Source organism: Pecten maximus, chromosome 6 (assembly GCF_902652985.1).
Source record: "Pecten maximus chromosome 6, xPecMax1.1, whole genome shotgun sequence".
Lineage (NCBI taxonomy): Eukaryota > Metazoa > Mollusca > Bivalvia > Pectinida > Pectinidae > Pecten > Pecten maximus.
This window is the reverse complement of record NC_047020.1, coordinates 36,282,766-36,302,921: the sequence shown is the minus strand read 5'-3', so window position 1 is coordinate 36,302,921 and position 20,156 is coordinate 36,282,766. Positions and strand designations below refer to the sequence as shown.

Genomic DNA, 20,156 nt, shown 5'->3' with positions numbered 1-20,156 from the left:
GCAATTGTCATTATATGTATTTGACAGGGTTTTGTATATTTAACAGTGATGCAGAAAGCCTTGGACCATTATGAGGAGATAAAGACGGGACCATTAGGCGAGTGCAGTCAACCCCGTCCGGAAATAGTACGGGTCAGAGATTTCACGGGAGACGCCCACAAAATGTATATCCCGAAATTTACAGTGATACACAAATGTCGAAATGTGACAGGATGCTGTTGGTTTGATTCTCAAGAATGTCGTCCGCTTAATGTCCAAATTGTCTGGAAACCTTTTATCGTAAGTAATATCACACTCTTTAACTCCGAGTTGATATATTCTGTAACAGAAACCGGAAATTAATATGAGATGACTGATTCTCACAATTACCATTTGACATTTAATTATGCAGCTCATTAAATTAAAAAAAATAATATTTTTGAACACGCCAACGACAAGGTAAAAATCTGTGAACACTTGATTTGAAGCTAGATCTGTTCTGAACTGATGCAAACAAGCAATGGAACCCTTTATCAGTAGTTGGTTCATAGTCCTCGTCGACTAGAATTGAGGGTTTTATTCTGTATCGCTTGTGCGTTACATACCAGATTTTAAAAGCGCTGCAACATATATCATTTGTGAAAAATCCCTGAACCTTGTTGTGGGTAACTGTTTATTTTGTATTCTAGGGGAAGTAACTCTGTTAGATATAAAACTGTACCGAATAACTTGAGAACTTTACACTACAGAGTAAGGTGCTTGTCCGCCGTCTCTCACTCGTCCGTCTTAAATTTGTTTTTTATTAGATTCTACTATTTGGCGGCCATATTATATGTATTGTTGTAGTACAAATTGTTTTCAAGAACCACGGGAATTCGTGTCATAATAATTGCATATTGACCTTCTTGCGTAAAGAGTTTCCACTTGTGTTTAACCAGATGACTATAGAGATCCCAATTTTCTTTGGGTGATATATATATATCTAGATATTCAAATGACACAGAGTCTATGTGATCACGTAATATCATCCAAGAGGGTAAACTGGTATCCGATCTGTTTCTTTTATAATTACATCGATGGTTTTGTGCTTTGTTTATTTATTTAAAATGGTTTTTTTTAAAGGAGTTATGTATTGATAATAATTACAATGTTGATTCCATATTACTTTCCAATTATTGAATGACGTTTTTATCTGTAAATATTGAATAAAATCTTATGAAACTTAAAAGATCACGTGATATCAGTTATAAAAGTAATCAATAAAATTTGTTGTTTTTTTCAGACGGTAAATTATAATATGGATGACGACACGGTAGAAAAAAGCACGGACAGCGTCGAGTGGGTGCTATTTGAAAATCACACCCATTGTTCCTGTCAGAACCTCAACCCTTTGCCTGAGTAAGTGTTCGTTAACCATAACGCCGCGCAAATGTCTACCCTACCCGAGTTAGTGACCTTAACTATTACGCCATGTAACACCTACCCGAGTTAGTGAACGTTAACCTCTACGCCGTGTAACCCCTACCCGAGTTAGCGGTCGTTAACCATTACGCCATGTAACCCCTACCCGAGTTAGTGGCCGTTAACCATTACGCCATGTAACCCCTACCCGAGTTAGCGGTCTATAACCATTACGCCGTGTGACCCCTACCCGAGTTAGCGGTCGTTAACCATTACGCCATGTAACCCCTACCCGAGTTAGTGGCCGTTAACTATTACGCCGTGTGACCCCTACCCGAGTTAGTGGCCGTTAACCATTACGCTATGTAACACCTACCCGAGTTAGTGGCCGTTAACCATTATGCCACGTAACCCCTACCCGAGTTAGTGGCCGTTAACCATTACGCCATGTAACACCTATCCGAGTTAGTGGCCGTTAACCATTACGCCGTGTAACCCCTACCCGAGTTAGTGGCCGTTAACCATTACGCCATGTAACCCCTACCCGAGTTAGTGACCTTAACTATTACGCCATGTAACACAGACCCCGGGCGAAACACGTGCATTTAGAGATTATAGTGATATTTAAATAGAGCATGGCGATGGATAAGGTTAGGAAGTGGCACTTGAATGAGTTACATATTCCAATGTGACCACCCCATGACGTACTCCCTATTCTGAAATTGTGCTATATTATGTAAACAGTAAAACCAACACCCCTCGCCACAGATCGCACCCGTAACACTTCAACAGACGCCACAAACGGCTACCATACTACAACAGGTTGGAATTCCCTCGGAAAGTCGACTCTATCTCGACTTACCGAGGAGTTCCCCAACCGTACAAGTGTGCCCCGATTTTATCATGCCCAACACAAATAGTGAGCCTTACCTGTTAGACACGCGCCACTCGAGGTACCGGCCCGTCACCTTCTTCCGTCCTTCATTCTATCCAGGATCATCTAATATTACACATTTAAACGTTCTTGGTCTCGCGAGTCGCTCGTGCAATTGAATGGACGTCACATATTTTGTACCGTTAGGAACACCTCGGGCGTTTTCTCCCATGTCTGTAGTAACCAAACACATTATTATAGTAACTTTTGGCTTTGTAGAAGACATTTTCTTATTTGTTTAGATATTTTTATTTATTTATTTTTTTAGCTATTTTTATTTATTTATTTTAACTTTGAAAATTTTATTCATTTGCATTGATTTTAGATGTGTAACTGTATCAAATGTTGACATACCGTAGATGTATCGTTTACTTACTAGAACTACCTTTTTGACAGATGCACAGCCAGATGTCCACACCCGTTTTTTATGTCACGGCCTCACCAGGAATGTATCTGTGACTGTAAGAAAAACTCGATACACTGTAACAAGATCAAGTACGGCATGGCACCCCTAAAACACAGAGAGTTTGAGTAAGTAAATACAGTATACTTTTCATTTCATTTATTCCGAAAACAAAAATTGAAGCAATTTGGAGTTCCAGTGACACCGAGAAGCGTGGATGCGAAATTGTATCCCTTACCCGAATACGTGACGGATTGAAACATTGACAACTTGTTTTCCGTGTATAAACTTTTAAAGTTCTGGCATTATTTTGTTCTATTATTTTTAGATTATCATTATTGATTTTAGAATTAAATTATTTTTTTTTTTTTTTTTTTTTTTTTAATTATCAGCGATTTTTTTTTAAATTTCATTATTATCATTTCTTATTTTATGTTATTTTATTTTCTTTTTTCTTTTGAAGATGTGTCAAGCGGAATGAATGTATGCAGCCGTCCTGTGCGGGAGGTCGTTTTGACATGAGAAAGGGATTTTGTGAAGGAGTTGAAAATAATGATTTGCCTATACTTCATCTACTGGAGGAAGAACGTCACAGTCCGAGGTACCCCGGACGTCGGTAGTACTCGCACCTCACACCCCAGAAGTCCGTCTACCTCATCATCCATCTCCGAAATCCAAGGGTTTTACCTTCGATACACTTATCTTTCTACACTCATGGAAGGTTTTATTTTTAAATCCAAGGCTCTATGTTAGATATTTGATTGGGTAGATATAAAAAAAAAATGACCAATTGCCTAGACGATACCAATCTCTTAAATGTTGTAATTCATATGTACAAGTATGCTGTTGTGCGATTCCATTTGTCTTTAACAAAGAGACAAAATAACTAGTCAAGTCGTGTCAATGTGTCGCGTACGGGGCATCTATACACACAAGGGTGCAGTTCAGATAAGGTATATATAGAGATAAACCCTTGGATTCCGAAGATGCCAAACACCAATCATTAGCATTGTGACATCGTATTATGAAGCATTTACTATGTATGTGTGATGTCTTGTGGCTTACAGCCTGTTAAAACTCAACATGTGCTATATGTCAAGTCAGTCGATATTTAATATGAAATTGTGATTATGAAACATTTAATTTATTTCCTGTCAATATCAATCAAAAACAAAAGTATAGATTTCTCCTCGTGTTGTTTTTGTTGGAGAAGTAGTTTTGGAACAGTCTTTCATAGTTGTCTCCCCTGACGAGATTCAGGAATTAAATGACAACAATGCTTTCTATTGACAAATATGAAAGTGAACTTGCTTTTGTTATCGCGATTTATAGACAAACATTAACTGGTGTAGGAGAACATTCATCAATTATTTTAGAGAGTTGTCGTTCACTAACGGTTGACAGTGGGGTTTCTCCAGTTACCTCCCCTTCGTAGGCGATATTAGACCCACAAGATCCCCCCCCCTCCCCCCCCCCCCCAGTTTTATTCTAAATCTTTCACACCATGGAGCAGTACTCAATGACTGTAGTTGATGAACGCATTTACATTTTTTAAAACTTTATTTGAAGAATAAATACGCTATGTATAATAAGAAAAAAAGGAGTTTATGACCTTTTTAAGGAATGCACAGTACAGTAGCAGTACGAACTCCATATGATACATCCTACCGTCGTCGGTCTAATGAGAAGTTAAGGGTGTATGCTACCTTTCATGCATAAAGACACGTGTTTCCTTTCCATAAGCCTAACACGTAAAAAATGCATAGAAGGTACAGTAAAACAGATATCTGTTAATGTATTCATGAATCCTGTCTAAAATTAGTAGATAATATTAATTTAGATAAAATGCCAAGATAGGTAACTCTTACACAACAATGATGGTACTAGGTATCATTTTATATTAAATCATTTTTTGTTGTTGTTGTTTTATTATTATTATTTTTTAATTCGCAACATTTGATTCAACGAGAATTCAAAATGATAATTAACTAACAACTACCAGGAAATACTCATATTATGGTTTGAACAAATACGAACTTATGTAACACTGACGAAAGCAAATTCGAAGAACTTTTGTCCTTAGCTGAATATAAGTTATACCAGTTACGATAGAATACTTAACACATATAAATATATGGGTCAGTAAACAATGTGTTGACATTACAGCTTTGTTTACATCAAACTGTTTGTTGATATATCATCTGTCGTTTAACCTCTAAAACACGTTTTCGTTTCATTATGTTAATTTATTTTGTTTGTAACGGAAGTGTAACTTTTTCCGGAATATTATTTTCTGTGGCATTGTTTGCCTATAGTTGATAATATAACGCAAATGACTTATGGTTTTTTTAATGTTTTTTTTCTTTTTTTTTTCGTTTTTTTTTTTTTTTTCGTTTTTTTTTTTTTTTTTCTAGATTTTTGTTTATGTTGCTTGCACTGGCCATTAACTGGAACAAATGCCAGAGCCAGACCCCCTACGGACTAGTCCAACGTTAACTTATATGTGTGTGTATGTTGTCAATGATTACTAGGATTATGTGTGTAAATTAAAGTTTTTAGATGCTGATAGTGTATAAAGAAGAATTCGATTTGGATTCTTTAAATGTCATGTATTTAAGATAATGACGTCACACAGCATAACAGAGTGATCACGAAGACTTTAAGTTATGTAGGGTTGATCACGTGATCAATTGTTCTGTCCATTTTAGTAGTTCATGTTATTTTCCTCTTTATTTCGGAGTCGTTCGATTTGTCTGGATTTTTTTTCAAATGTATATAAAACACTCTCCTAATTCTACAAAGAACTCTGTATCGTATGAAATCACGAATAAATTTCTTCTTTATTCAAATATATCGTAAATATTTATTCAAGCTCATTTAAAAAAAAAAGGAAATGTATATTATCATCGTTCCTTTCCCGAATTAAATTCTCAGTTTGTCGTTTATTGCTAAATTTCGAGGTAATTTATAATTAGCAGTATTTTTAATGGTTTCATTTGTTCTGAATTATATCATTATTTAATTATGCATACATAATTATTACTGATCATTAAAATACATATATAGACCTGTGAAAAATGATTGATTAAGTTATATCCCATCCAAAAGGATGACATATTTGAGAGAATGGTGTGTAGGAGTTTGCTCTGAAACCGTAAAATTCAATAAAATTTAGCAAGTGTATATTTATAATTTTTGAATCGCAATTATTCATGGTCATAGGCATTTATATGTTTGTTTCACACTATAAGTGCCAATTTCGCTCTAACAGTTGAAGATATGTATATTTATATATAGAAATATGACATGGAAAATGTTATTTAATTATATGAAAATTCAATTTACATCGACTTTGGTATTATGATATAAATACTTGCTCTTTGATATTGTGATGTCTAGTTTATTCACGTGTATCCGTCATTCGAATCTCTATCATACATATACTGTGTACGGTGTCATTTTCGTGGAGTGTATTTTCGCGTTTTTGTTTTTGTTTTTGGTGGGGTTTTTTTCGGTAAAAAGAACAGGCCGCAACACCAGAGTGAATATCACTGCTGACGTCACACTGCAATTCGTAAAATTCCCAAATCGAAATAATTCAGCACAACACAATTATATTCTCAAACTGAAGTAACCGCGAAAATAAAATCTTTGCGAAATGACAGCTGTATACAATATACCAGTTTTTTTTTAAATATAACTCATAATGAGTATGATAATATTGGACCAAACAGCATTTCATGGTAGCATAAAGTTGACGAAAATCGACGGGTTTTAATGAAAATTCATCTCATTGTATTTATTATCAGATTTTGTTTATTAATGAAATATGATTTTATCCTTAAACATGAACAATGTTAATAACGTTCATCATACTGTTCATCAGTTAGCACGGGCTAACACAATAAAAAAAATTAAGATTGGCTATTCGTTAATTGTTATTTTTTCTCTCTTCAGATACCTTTACATTGGTTTGAACAATAATCTTCAATTATTTATCTATTGCATTTGGCATTGCTTTACGGTCTCATCAACTATATATTGATCTGGACTTTATTCAAACAATGATAGATGGCTTCACTCGGAACACCTCGGCCGATTCTAATCTCGGATGTATCACGGGCGTCGCCATATTGGAAATACTTTAAAGTTCGGGGAGGGGGTTAAACATGATGGAAGGTACGGAATCGGCCGAGTAGTTACGAATGAGATGGCTTCAGACCACAATCATACATCCGGGTCTATGTACAATTATACTTCCGGGTCTATGTACAATTATACTTCCGGGTCGCTGTACAATTATACTTCCGGGTCGATGTACAATTATACTTCCGGGTCTATGTACAATTATACTTCCGGGTCGCTGTACAATTATACTTCCGGGTCTATGTACAATTATACTTCCGGGTCTATGTACAATTATACTTCCGGGTCGATGTACAATTATACTTCCGGGTCGCTGTACAATTATACTTCCGGGTCGTTGTAGTCAACTGTAGAAAAAAAAGAATTTCAGGGCTGTTGCTAAATATTTTTTTCCTCACATAGCCATGGCAGACAGGAACATAATTTTAGCATAACTTTGTTTTACAGTATTTATTCTAGTGATATAATTTTGTTTTGACAACGTTTTCGCGTTTATTTGTGCGGCAGGACACATTTTGATATGTAGCTTGCGTATTGATATTTTGTTATTTTCCTTGTTTTCCCACAACATAAACCATTTTTTTCAAAAAAAGTAAGTCATGAAGTACTTTACAGCATTCTTTAGGTCCAGCACGGATAGCTGTAAAAATAAAATTTAAACTAGACTTTTACAAAAAAAAAAAAAAAAAAAACGAAATCAAAAACAAAACTTTGTATAAACCTTTTGCAACATTAATTGTGGTTTGAGGCCTACATACTCTTAAACACATACGGCAATAATACGACGCCATTTTGTTGCCACGTTGACCTTCATTGCCTCAATGCCTTGCACGTCGCTTCAGAAATTATCATTATTGAAATGTAGTAAGAAGCTTGTATTTGCATTTTTTACGAAGTGACATATCACTAGAGGGAAAACAACAAATACAGAGATACGTTTTTAGAATTTGACCTTTAGTTGAGTATTCGCCCCCTACGAGGAAGGCATTGGATTTGGTCCCCTGATCCAGCCATACCAGTCTACGAAATGGTAGTTGCTTATTAACGCTCAGCATTTCTGGAGTGGGACGACTGCTCGTTTTCAGGATAATGTGTGTGTGAGGCGTCCTGCTGGATGTATTCAGTTGTATGTTTCAGTGAGGTTGCACTATAATTTCGTCATCAGTTTCGCGCTATCACAAGGAGATAAACATGGTTATGCAGCAGCCTCCCTAAACACACACACGTATTGCACATATGTATCTCGCACACAGTAAGGTCGTCCTTAAATGACTAGCGGTTGTTAAGCATTAAACAACACTAAACCAAACCAAACTAAGTTTTAGTGTATGGTAACCATGGAATCGGACTATGTACATATTATGCGATCAATGTTTAGACGAATAAACAGTTACTTCACCGATTGGTTTTGGATATCATTCACGTGTCAAAATCTTCAAATAAGACAGGTTTACCTCATGAAACCACAAAAAAGTAACAAATAAATTCATATATATCTTAAATATTTATTCTTAAATTCAAATTACAAAATTACAAATAAAGTAAAATATGTCATTGGATTTTCGTTGTACTGAAAGGTCAATTGAACGCATAATTATAATAAAGTCATATTCACAACATCAGATTTTCATAATTGGACGGAATATGTTGTTGATTGTTAATCAGAATTATCATCACATTGGTGTATTTTATTAAGTCTTAGTTTCGTAAATAAATGGTTAGGCGCCTTCCTCTTCTCCTTCCTCTTCCTCGAACTCTCCTTCTTCATCGGCGGTGGCATCCTGGTATTGTTGGTACTCGGACACCAGATCGTTCATGTTGGACTCGGCTTCTGTGAACTCCATCTCGTCCATACCCTCACCAGTGTACCAATGAAGAAAAGCCTTTCTTCGGAACATGGCTGTCGAAACAAAATTTATCAATAAATTAGCAACGTTATATTTAGTATGACTTCGAAACAAGTCAAAAGAAGTAAATGAATTAGAATTTTGTAAAAAAAAAAAAAATAAAAAAAAAAAAAAAAAAAATAGTTTAGCTTTTGGATCACATCATAATGAGGGAATACATTTTATACGAAATGAACGTGACACATTATTGCATAAAATAGGCGCGCTAGGTTAACTCGAAAGATGTACTTTTTTGCTAAGAACAGTCAAAGACTAAATGTTCTGCCAACAGATATATACAGTTCAGCAACACTTGCAGTTTAAAGACGAAATAAAAACAGCATTGGGTAATTTGACACTTAATATAAATCCTGAAATATTTGTGAAAAATGACGTGTTAAATTCAACCCAATGTGTCAACAAGAGAAAGAAGTTCTTTGTCAAATAAAGCTTACTGTCCGAGACTGGTATCATCTTACCTGTGAATTGCTCGGAGACACGTTTGAATACTGGTATCATCTTACCTGTGAATTGCTCGGAGACACGTTTGAATACTGGTATCATCTTACCTGTGAATTGCTCGGAGACACGTTTGAATACTGGTATCATCTTACCTGTGAATTGCTCGGAGACACGTTTGAATAACTCCTGAATGGCGGTGGTGTTTCCGACAAATGTAGCAGACATTTTGAGACCACGTGGTGGGATGTCGCAGACTGCCGTCTTGATGTTGTTTGGAATCCACTCCACGAAATAGCTGCTGTTCTTGTTCTGTACGTTCAACAGCTGTTCATCTACCTCTGTTTAACGATATAGAGTTACATTTCATTAACACCGATTTATTTTTACTGTGTAACATTAAAGAACAAGCAAATCACGATGAAGTGCTGTTCTTTAATACATTTGTACTTAAAAAACAAACAAACAAACAAACAAAACAACATATTGGACAAAATGTTCAAAATATCAAAGACGTGAAATAATACCAATCAAATGAGAGACACAAAAATAAACGACAACATCAGGAACAGGGGAGATACCAAAAAGAAACGGAAGACAACATCAGGAACAGCGAGACATCAAACCACGAAGAAAACTTAACGAATATCCATTATAACCTATGACATATTGTTGGTATTAATTATGACGTTATCACAGTTTCCAGATCCACAGCAAAACGATGAAACAAAAATAAAAAAAAAACGATGGTGCACTCGAATTAGCAAAACTTTTCACTGGACATTTTCATTTTCAAGCCTCACTAAATGGTATAAGCTTGCTACCTTTCATGGACATCCTGCCCCTGAACAAGGCTGTGGCGGTGAGGTAGCGACCGTGACGGGGATCGCAGGCAGCCATCATGTTCTTGGCATCAAATATCTGCTGTGTCAACTCTGGAACTGTCAGAGCACGATACTGCTGGCTCCCTCTGGAGGTAAGGGGAGCGAATCCAGGCATGAAGAAGTGGAGTCGAGGGAATGGCACCATGTTGACAGCGATCTTTCGTAAATCAGCATTAAGTTGGCCTGTTGTAAAAATATACAAATTAGCACTGTGATGATATTTAGTTCAAAGAGACTGTGGTAGGTCAGACTAATATGGTTTCTAACTACATTAGCAATGCATATATGATCATTTTGCAATCTAATGGAGATACCTTAGATTAGACTTATTTGATGATATCTTAGTTAATTTTCATGGTGATATTTCACTCTTCTTAAGGCAGTGACAATGTGATTGGTGACGTCACAATAGTTGTCACATTCCCAAACGATGTTACAATCTCGCAAGTTCTTTTTAAGATAATCGATACAAAGCAACAGCAGGAAAAAATAATTTGAATAACGGCTAATGAACTAGTCTATTGACTGAGATGTTCAGTTCATTTTAATTTGGTTTTGTATATATTTCTTTCGCTGATATATGGCATCTTTTGATTGAATTCGGCAGAAGAACGAATAACAATTTCAATTTCATAAAATATATATATATATATATTCTTTCCACATTCCCCCATTACAAAAATCAGGCAATGTAATACTTGTTGTAAGATTTTAAAACCATTTGATCACGTGACTACTATAATGATGGCATCTATCTAACATCGCTAAAATTACTGTTCCAAGAACGTCAGAAACCGAGGTCTGGGCCCAGTTGCTCAGAAAGTGATTAGCTTAATCACTTTAATTGTGAAAATCTCATTTCTCCTTTACTTCAAAATCTGTGTACATGTATATTCCTTAAAATAAGCAGGCATAAAGAGACTGGTGAGTGCTATAGTTTCATATTTTTTTGTCAAATTAGTTCTACCAGAAACGATTTCATAAGGATTTTAAAATTGTTGCTAAACTGTGATTAGCCTAATCACCTTTTGAACAACTGGGCCCTGGTAGCAAAATGCCTCGAAAGAACAAACAATTCCCAAAAGAATCGTTGATCCCCACGGTTGGACCCTACTGCATATACTTACCTGGGAACCTTAGACATGTTGTCACTCCGGACATGGTGGCGGAAATGAGATGGTTTAGATCACCGTACGTGGGGGTCGTAAGTTTTAATGTCCTAAAACAAATATCATAGAGTGCTTCATTGTCAATGCAATAGGTCTCGTCCGTGTTCTCCACGAGCTGGTGGACGGAGAGAGTGGCGTTATAGGGCTCGACCACAGTGTCCGATACTTTTGGAGACGGCACTACGGAAAAGGTGTTCATGATTCTATCCGGGTACTCCTCCCGGATTTTGCTGATAAGCAGAGTTCCCATACCGGCTCCCGTACCGCCACCGAGGGAGTGAGTCAGCTGGAAACCTTGGACACAATCACAACTCTCGGTCTCTTTCCGAACGACGTCGAGAACCGAGTCGATCAGCTCAGCGCCCTCTGTGTAGTGACCTTTGGCCCAATTGTTTCCGGCACCACTCTGGCCTGTAAAACCGGATGAATGTACATATAATTTAGAAAAATTCCGTTTGAAAAAATATCAATAGTCAAAATCGAAAACTAAAGAATAAAGAACAAACGAAGAGAGTTAGAAAAATTAACAAAAGAAGAAGAATTGTTTTTTGGCTAGGGACCCTTTGTTGTGAAATGGAAGAGGCAGTGTTCCTTATTTCTTAGTTAACAATCAAGTCACGATTCAACAGGCAGTATGATCGATGTATGTTGATCTGGAATGCTGTTTTACAGTTTAAGGCTAACCTTAAATAATAATGTATACCAATTATATAATAGAATACAGGTTATGTGTCATCTTTGAATAACAATAATACCAACCGAACACAAAGTTGTCGGGGCGAAATATCTGGCCGAATGGCCCTGACCGGACGGAATCCATGGTACCCGGCTCAAGGTCAATGAGGGTAGCGCGGGGAACATATTTTCCACCTGTGACGAAAACAACAGCATATAATGCATTAACAACAGCATAAACAACAGCATAACAGCATAAACAACAGCACAAACAGCATAATAAGCAACAGCATAAACAACAGCAAAACAACATCATAAACAGCATAAACAACAGCATAAAAAGCATCATAAACAACAACATAAACAACAGCATAAACAGCATAATTCTATGAACAAATCATATTCAATACGCCGTATGAAATGTAATATTGAAATTAATATGCTTTATCATGTCTTACGGGATTGTACAAAGAACTGCATGCTTGAATATGAATTTAATTAAAATCTTTCGCTTACAATATTTCGTGGAGGTCTTAAGAGTGGACGTTGTAACACTTATTGGTTAGTCTTATTCAGCATTACCAAACGTCTTTTAAAGTGATTAGGGTTAGGGAAAACAATATGTAAGGGTACGATGAAGAGAGAGTATTGTTTGCAATATTCAAAAGGATATTACCTCTCCTTCAGTTGGTACAACAAAATTGACTTTTTTCTTTCTAATTTGTCATTAGTCCTCAGTTATTATGATTTAAATGTTTACTTACCTGTAGCCTCGTTAAAGTAGACATTGATACGCTCCAGTTGTAGATCGGAGTCACCGTGGTATGTTCCTGTAGGGTCGATACCGTGTTCGTCGGATATCACCTCCCAGAACTAGTAAAAAAGATCAAACAAAAATAGATCAACAAGCGTTAACGATCAAGGTTGATAAAGAAATTCTAAATCCATAAACAGGAAAAACGGGTTAGGAGAGTTTAAGACAAAATGGACCTAACGAGATAAAAACATGACATCCAGCCAAATAGATATCAAAACAAGAAGACTTCAAAAGAAAATGACAGAGGGCAAAATAAAAGGATCAATACGATGGAAAAGAATTACGACATCCAAATGAAAAGATATCATCATAGAGAAAGGAAAAAAATCAAGTGAGAGGCATTAATAGAAAAAATAGTACACCAAACGAGAAAGGAAATCAGCATTGAGTAGTGGAGACAACAAAACAACGGGAGACATTCGTTAGGTGAGGGTAAGCCAATTTGTGAAAAGGGCGAAATTCTAAATCTGAACAAAAAAAGAAGTTCGATATCTTTAAACACAATGATTATATAAGTAAAACAATATTGAAGATGACGGGAAATGAAGACATCAAACACAGGGGGAATACGATAAAAACTGACGCCATCAAATAAAGAAAGACACTAACTAAACAGGAAAGCAACATTAATAACTCCAAAATAGGAGACAAGTCCTAAAATGACAAGTATTTGCTGCACCAATTTTATTGAAGCCTCTCCATCAAAAACTGCTTAGCTCTTTCTAGATAACCCGATTTCATAGAAGTAACCTGGAACAGCAAATCAATTGCGACATGTTAAAACATTCAGCAAACCGAGGACATAATCATCAGTAATGACGGACCCCCGTAACTTAAAGAAGAAGCATTTGGTAAGCTTGCATACTCCTACTGATAAAACGTCGGTTATAGGTGAAGAAATTTAGCAAAGTGATGGACTCTTTCAAAATGAGTTTATAAAAGCCACGATATGTCCATAAGATGAAGTAGACATCAGACCACCGTTACTCTTATGCTTTTACACTTCATCTTGTTTTACTTATCAATGGGGGAAGTCCTTAAACATACCACAAAAGAAATCGTTAATAATTTGGCATTATACAGATGGCGAGAGTTGTCTGATTTATTTGAGCACAAACCTATTTTTTAACGCAGCGTGATAACCATGATATTATTGTTTCGAAGCAGGACTGGAGTTGGAATGTTAAATGAATATAAATGAAAGATAGTAAAAGATGCATTGTGATATCGAGCAAAAACAGGTAAAGAAGAAAACTAAATGAAACCTTTTAAATGAAATTAAATTCAACAGATACAAATTCCGAAAATGAAACCGGATATGTCCAAAATTTAGTTGCAACTTTTTAAGTGGTGTTGATTCACAATCAGTGTCACATAAAAGCTTGTATTATCAGTCAACATTAGCAGACAATTTAAACATTACACGCTATAGTCCGTATTTGGATTAGAGTGATAAAGACTAAGATAGGATGTGATATTGGGGTCTTGGGATCAATGACACTTTTAGAATAAATTGGAATTTACAAGAGTGAACATTCTAATTATATCGCCTTTTAATGTAAACGATAGCTTAATCTGTATCAAGCTGTCAAAATTGTTTAACATTGTTTGATATTTAAAGTTTTATTCATTCTTTTGTAACAGCACTAGAGCTATACAAAAATCGCACTAGGGTTAATCACACACAGGGGAACTATTGTAATAAACTCTATATAAATCAACACGACCTGTTTCAACATTTACATCCGACATGTCTCCCATTATGATTAAAAACGAGCAAACAATCAGCTGATTTCTCAAACAGAGATATGACAATAGAGTTCTAATATTTGATCACGTTCTTGAGTCCACACATGACCTGGAATACTGTGGTGGCACAGTCGTCCTCTCATACCAGACCCGACACCTTCACATCGGCACACAAACAGCCTCACCAGAAAATCCACTCACATTTATACAGAATTCAATAACAGGATCAGTGGGTTTTATTTTCTTATCGTTATAAGGTACACCGATTTGAACTGTGAATGTGTGCAGATTAAGACATTAATAAGTAATACAAGATAGTAATTTTGAAGATAAACCGGAGGAAATCTTGAAAAAATCCTTTTAAATCATTTAAGCTGGTTTAAATTCATCTACAGCCAGGTCCTAGTACATCAGAAAATAGCAGCATGCCTTATCAGTGGTAAAAATATCAAGAGAGTGTTCTTAAGTACTCCGGCTTTGATTGTAAAATACAATATGTTACCAAGAAGAAATGGGGGCTTTTAGAACATAATAATATACCTTGGTTTTATTACGATTGGAAAGACATTTAATATACTTTGGTTATAGAATCATGGGAAATATTTTAAAAATGCTTGTAAGTTGAATATTTTGAAGAGCTTCTGTTTCGCTATTTCGGTGTATATAATGGAATTGCAAGAAGAATGTAGATATAACATTGAAAATAAATTTGAAAGATGAATTAGTTAAACGTTCCATAATTTTCTCGAAAAAAAATGTAAAACCGCGAAAATTTCAATATCGAATATGGCAACCTTACAGTATCTGGTATTTCGATTTTGATTTCATTTTGAGGCTAGCCTATTATTTTCCTTAATGTTTACTTAGTCTTATCGGGAGAGAGTGTTCCGAGAGATACTATTTTATCTGGTTATAACAAGCTTTTGACGATAACAGGTATTTGTATAGACTGTGAAAGACAAGTATGCTTAAACTGACATACACAGACTTCGAGAAACAAATCAAATGTATCCAGTCTGATTTGAGGTTATGTTCGTTAGAGTGAGTTCCAACAGTTTAAATTACTACATCGCTACTTTACATCAATGGTTTATGTTCTACTATATCAAGCTGCCAAAACTAGATTTTTTTTAAATACTGTAGCCCATTTGTAAAATGAGAACTTGAGAATAGGCAATGTTGTTGTAAATTAACCACAGTTTAAAGTAGTCCCTTAACAGAAGCAATTCAGCCTCTTGTACATGTACAAACATCGTCTCAATTTTAAAGTGGATGGCCATTTTGTAATGTATCGGAGAGAGCAGACGACACTAAAAAGGCGCATGGACTGCTTTCCTTGACGAAAAAAGTAGTTCCCATTGTTACCTGCGCGCAAGGTTTTTTTTTTTTTTTTTTTTAATCTTGGCCGGAAATTGAAATGCATAAACATGCACCTACTAGTATCAGAAAAATAGCAAACATTGTGAGAGAGGTTGTTATCATAGTTCAAAGGAAATCTGCGAAAGTGTCATTTTGCTTATCGGCACTTGCAGTAAAACCATTACTCATACCACCTTCAACTACTCAAAGTATGGTTAAAACAATTATAGACTAGCAATGAGAAAGCAAAAAGTTTAAAATATATAAAACATTTCCATATTCTTTTTCACGAAATGATGAAGATCGAATTTCGTAAACAACTCAATTGAATAATGTGCTTATCGCTCGTTTGTAATATCGGGTTTATTTAAATCTTCGATAATTCAAAACTGTGATTACGTTTCTTTTTGTTTGTTTGCTTGCTTTTTTAGGGTTTTTTTCGGTCTTGCCTAAGAATAGACAAGGAGCTAATATTACATTTTCCCTTACACCTCATAAATAGTTCAATAATGTAATATCCATTTAAAATCCGTTTAAAATTCAATCGTGCATTGAGCAACCGTAAAATGATCCACGTGTTATTTTACTCTTTCTGTAAACAGTGTTAAAACGTAACTGCTAAGCTACCCACTGTATATCATATCATGGTGAATGACTTATCCGGGCCCTTGCATTATCTAAATTTCATGTTGTGTTCTTAAGTAATACTCTCGTAATCAGAAATGGCCATTGAATTCTTTACAATGCTCTTAAACATATATTATAGTTATCACGTTATTCTCGATATTCTAGTATTCGTGTTATCTTAATCACAACGATATGAAATCTAAACCAAACAAAATCCCCTTACCATCTGATTTACAAAAAAGTGGACTTTTAAAAGCGTAGTTCATATATGCAAATAACACAGGCGAGGGGCTCTTTGAAAATCCGTAATGAACGATTTTATCATGATTTACAAATTATTTAAAACTGAATGGTTTTCTGAAGTATTAAGTAACCGCCTGAGTTATATTACTCCGGTAAATATGTGCATACATCTAAATCAAATCGTAAGCACCATCAAAATGTAGTTATCAAAAGCAGGTCCGTACATATTGTTCAGGCATGTTTATAGCGAGGCAATAAACCAGTTGTTATTTTGTTTATTGCCCTTTTATTGTCGACGTATTTCGAACACATAGAGATTATGGATAAAAATTGCTTGACATCAATGACATTGCAAATCTGGGCATGTATTATCAGTAATCAAAAATCGTTAAAGGTTCATAAGTGAAAATACTACAAAGCAGATATTTCATGAAGAAATACTGAATACTGCAGTCATGACATACAGTATACGTGACATAACAGTTTTACCTTCGTCAGTCAGATAAGAAAAAAAATTATCTGCTCAGATTCATTTTTGTATTCGACAACTACTGATTATCAGTGACACTATTCGATAACACCATACCCTAGGAGCTAATAATAATAAAATGCAATTTTTAAAGCATAGATATTATTCATTTCATTTAATTGTATATCATGCATTTTTATCAAAATCTACAATCTATATATTTATGTATACTTCCTTTTCCCTTATTTGATTTTTTGATTAAATTTATCAATATAATTAATAAATATTGGTTCTTAAACTACTGTAAATATAATTATAATAACGTAAAAGAAATTTACCTTGGCACCAATTTGATTGCCACACTGGCCTGCCTGCATATGAACAATTTCCCTCATGATGATTTGTGTGGTGTTTCCGGCAGGTATTCCTTTATTAGGCCCAGTCAGCCTTTACTCCTCATATAGAATGTCTAAGACAATGTTGTCACGTGACTAGAATATATATCTGCAGAAATCGACCAATTACACCTGTGCCCTTCCGCCCATGTAGTTCCAAACCGATCGCGTCATGTGTCAATGTTGATGCGCCCCTGAGTTGGACTATGTTTGCAAATATTTAAATGACAATGTTCTGTTTATAGTTACGACGACAGTGCTACTTCTTTTCAATTTCTGAAGCGGATGGATATCGGCACACGACAGAACCTGAATCGACGACACATAGTTCCTCAGTAATCTTGACAACAGTAAACATTTAAACACAAATTATAAACTATCCCGGAACACCTTGTTGCCAGGAAACTTTGAAGCATTATACTACCAGAATTCACGCGGAGGGTTTATGTTTAACATTTGTCTAGTGTTACGGAGTATTTTTATAAGTTTAAGAATTCCTCATGTTTGCTAGTTTTCTAGATGCCAGTAAATTTGACGTTTTCGTAATTAATGTACATAGTGAGAAATGTCATCAATCATTCCTATTTCAGGTGACATCATTTCCAGTATCGTCACTTAGTGACTTATTTCATCTCGAGTTCACTATTAAGTCTGTTCAATTATAACTGGAATGGTATATATTACAAATCATCATATATCTGAGTTGACTAATGAAATTATAATTAAATTGTATTTTCCTTCTTAGATGGACAATTTGATAAAAACACAAATTGCTATGATCAATTTGGAAATATAGAAGACTTGATTTAGCGACCTCAATTAGTTGTTTGAACATTATCAAGGCTAATTCTAACGTTCTTTTGAAACTTGAATACATGATACTGTTTATTCCACATGTTAATAATATTTCTAAAGTTTTTCTGATCTTTTAATTAGTTTCGATTATAAGTGAACTTAGTGACATCATCATCACTGTTGTTGAAGGTTGATATTAATACAGCATTGCTTGGTTTTGGTAAGTGGCTTGTTCTCCGTTTTGTTGGTTGGGAAGATGTTTGATGTTTTTAAATAATGCAAGGAACACTGTTATTACCCATTCAGTTAACGACATATCTGTCACGTGACGGAACACCATGCAAACTGTTACCGAAGAAATAAAGTTTCATCAGATAAAGTATTTTAATACTGTAACATTCTAGGTCACCAAAGTGCTTTTGGTATTTGCTCAATTCAAGCATTTATGTGAACCCGAATCAACAACGTTCAATACAACAATGAATTTATGTGATAACACTATGTGATATAAAAGAAACATACCGATGTCTTTACGGTTAATTCAGCATACACAGCACGAATTTCATTGTCCGGGTTTATTTTGAAATCAACGGGGCAGGGTGGGGAGGGGTGTTGGAATAGTAACAACAGCCTGTGACGATGCCTTTTACGAGGGGATATGCCTGAGCCTACATACATCACTGGACAATTACGATTCATCAATACTGATCCGTTTCGGAAACTATTTCCTTACTGTCATTGTATGTGCACCATTCTACCACACACAATATATGAGTTTGAATCATGCATGGAATATATCTGAATAGACACACCCATTTGGAGACTTTACATAAGCTCTAAACAATCTCAAATCCCTCCCAAATACTCATGTTGTATAAACCATATATAGTTAAATTATATGCAAAAGTGACGAAATGAAGTTAACCCGATACTTATCATTCACAAAAACACGTTGATAGGTTACGTGTGGGATTTGGAGTTTAGTCCTCAAGTCTATCCGCAGTTACATGTACAATCTAAGGGTGGTTGTCATTAATATAAGTACACGAAAAAATTTTGGAAAATATATTTTCTGAAATGTGTACCATGACAAGATACAAATTTACATTTTAAAAAACATGTATCAACGGTACCAAATATATAAGTATGGGATGTTTCAATCTTTATAACAATTTAATTTATATTTTGTTATAAGACTGTATTATTTTATTCAAAGTTACATAGTAACGGTAACTATACACGACAAGTAAGGGCTTTACAGTTCATAGATTGGATCCCTGGGGAGCTGGTTCATCGGGTCACGCGAAGGGAGCCATTGGTGTTCTTTCATTTGGGTATTAATAGGATTATCGGGGACATCAACTGTCAGATAACGTCAACAGAACACGAATGCTTCGATGAAGATTTACACACATCTACTGACAAGAAAGTTAGACGATTCATCTACAACGATGATATATCCTTTCAATGATTTCGTGAAATTTTATTTTTCATGTGAAGCGAATGATTCTTAAATTTTAAAGTACACACAACCGATGAGATTTGAGGTGAATATGGGGAATATGTTTATATATAGGGCAAAATCGGGGATAAAATCATAAATCAAACTGTAAAAATGGCGATTGGTTATGAGAGGAGACATGTTATTTTTCTTCGTCGGCATTTAACATGGTTCATCCGTCATGGATGCTTTATTTATATTCTATGTAGTATGAGTTAATATTATTTGCCTGTCCAAATACGTTAAATTGCTCGACGAGGACATG

The 20,156-nt window shown here is 35.2% G+C and overlaps 2 protein-coding genes across 2 annotated transcripts in view; one reads left to right on the top strand and one right to left on the bottom strand.

The window, feature by feature from the left end:
- The window catches only part of LOC117329668, a 77,436-nt gene extending 73,246 nt beyond the window's left edge, over nucleotides 1–4,190 (top strand). The window contains exons 4-7 of the mRNA XM_033887720.1: nucleotides 47–279; nucleotides 1,262–1,377; nucleotides 2,711–2,845; nucleotides 3,181–4,190. Coding sequence (XP_033743611.1) covers nucleotides 47–279; nucleotides 1,262–1,377; nucleotides 2,711–2,845; nucleotides 3,181–3,337 — 641 coding nt within the window. The 3' untranslated portion in view covers nucleotides 3,338–4,190. The remainder of the gene's footprint in view (nucleotides 1–46; nucleotides 280–1,261; nucleotides 1,378–2,710; nucleotides 2,846–3,180) is intronic.
- Nucleotides 4,191–8,549: 4,359 nt separating this feature from the next.
- LOC117329667 (tubulin beta chain-like) lies at nucleotides 8,550–17,781 on the bottom strand. The gene is made up of 7 exons (XM_033887718.1): nucleotides 17,539–17,781; nucleotides 12,701–12,809; nucleotides 12,021–12,131; nucleotides 11,220–11,672; nucleotides 10,033–10,275; nucleotides 9,364–9,549; nucleotides 8,550–8,763 (listed from the first exon to the last, which is right to left on the bottom strand). Exons 1-7 carry the CDS (start codon nucleotides 17,593–17,595, stop codon nucleotides 8,582–8,584), a joined length of 1,341 nt encoding a protein of 446 aa, XP_033743609.1. The 5' UTR covers nucleotides 17,596–17,781; the 3' UTR covers nucleotides 8,550–8,581.
- Between the last annotated feature and the right edge of the window lie 2,375 nt (nucleotides 17,782–20,156).

Bases quoted from the DNA above. Each gene is read 5' to 3' on its own strand.
- LOC117329667 (XM_033887718.1), bottom strand. From the start codon at position 17,595: ATGAGGGAAATTGTTCATATGCAGGCAGGCCAGTGTGGCAATCAAATT. The intron at 12,810-17,538 runs GTAAATTTCTTT...CTTTTTTACTAG, and splicing joins GCAATCAAATTGGTGCCAAG to TTCTGGGAGGTGATATCCGA. The intron at 10,276-11,219 runs GTAAGTATATGC...TTTTTACAACAG, and splicing joins AACATGTCTAAGGTTCCCAG to GCCAACTTAATGCTGATTTA.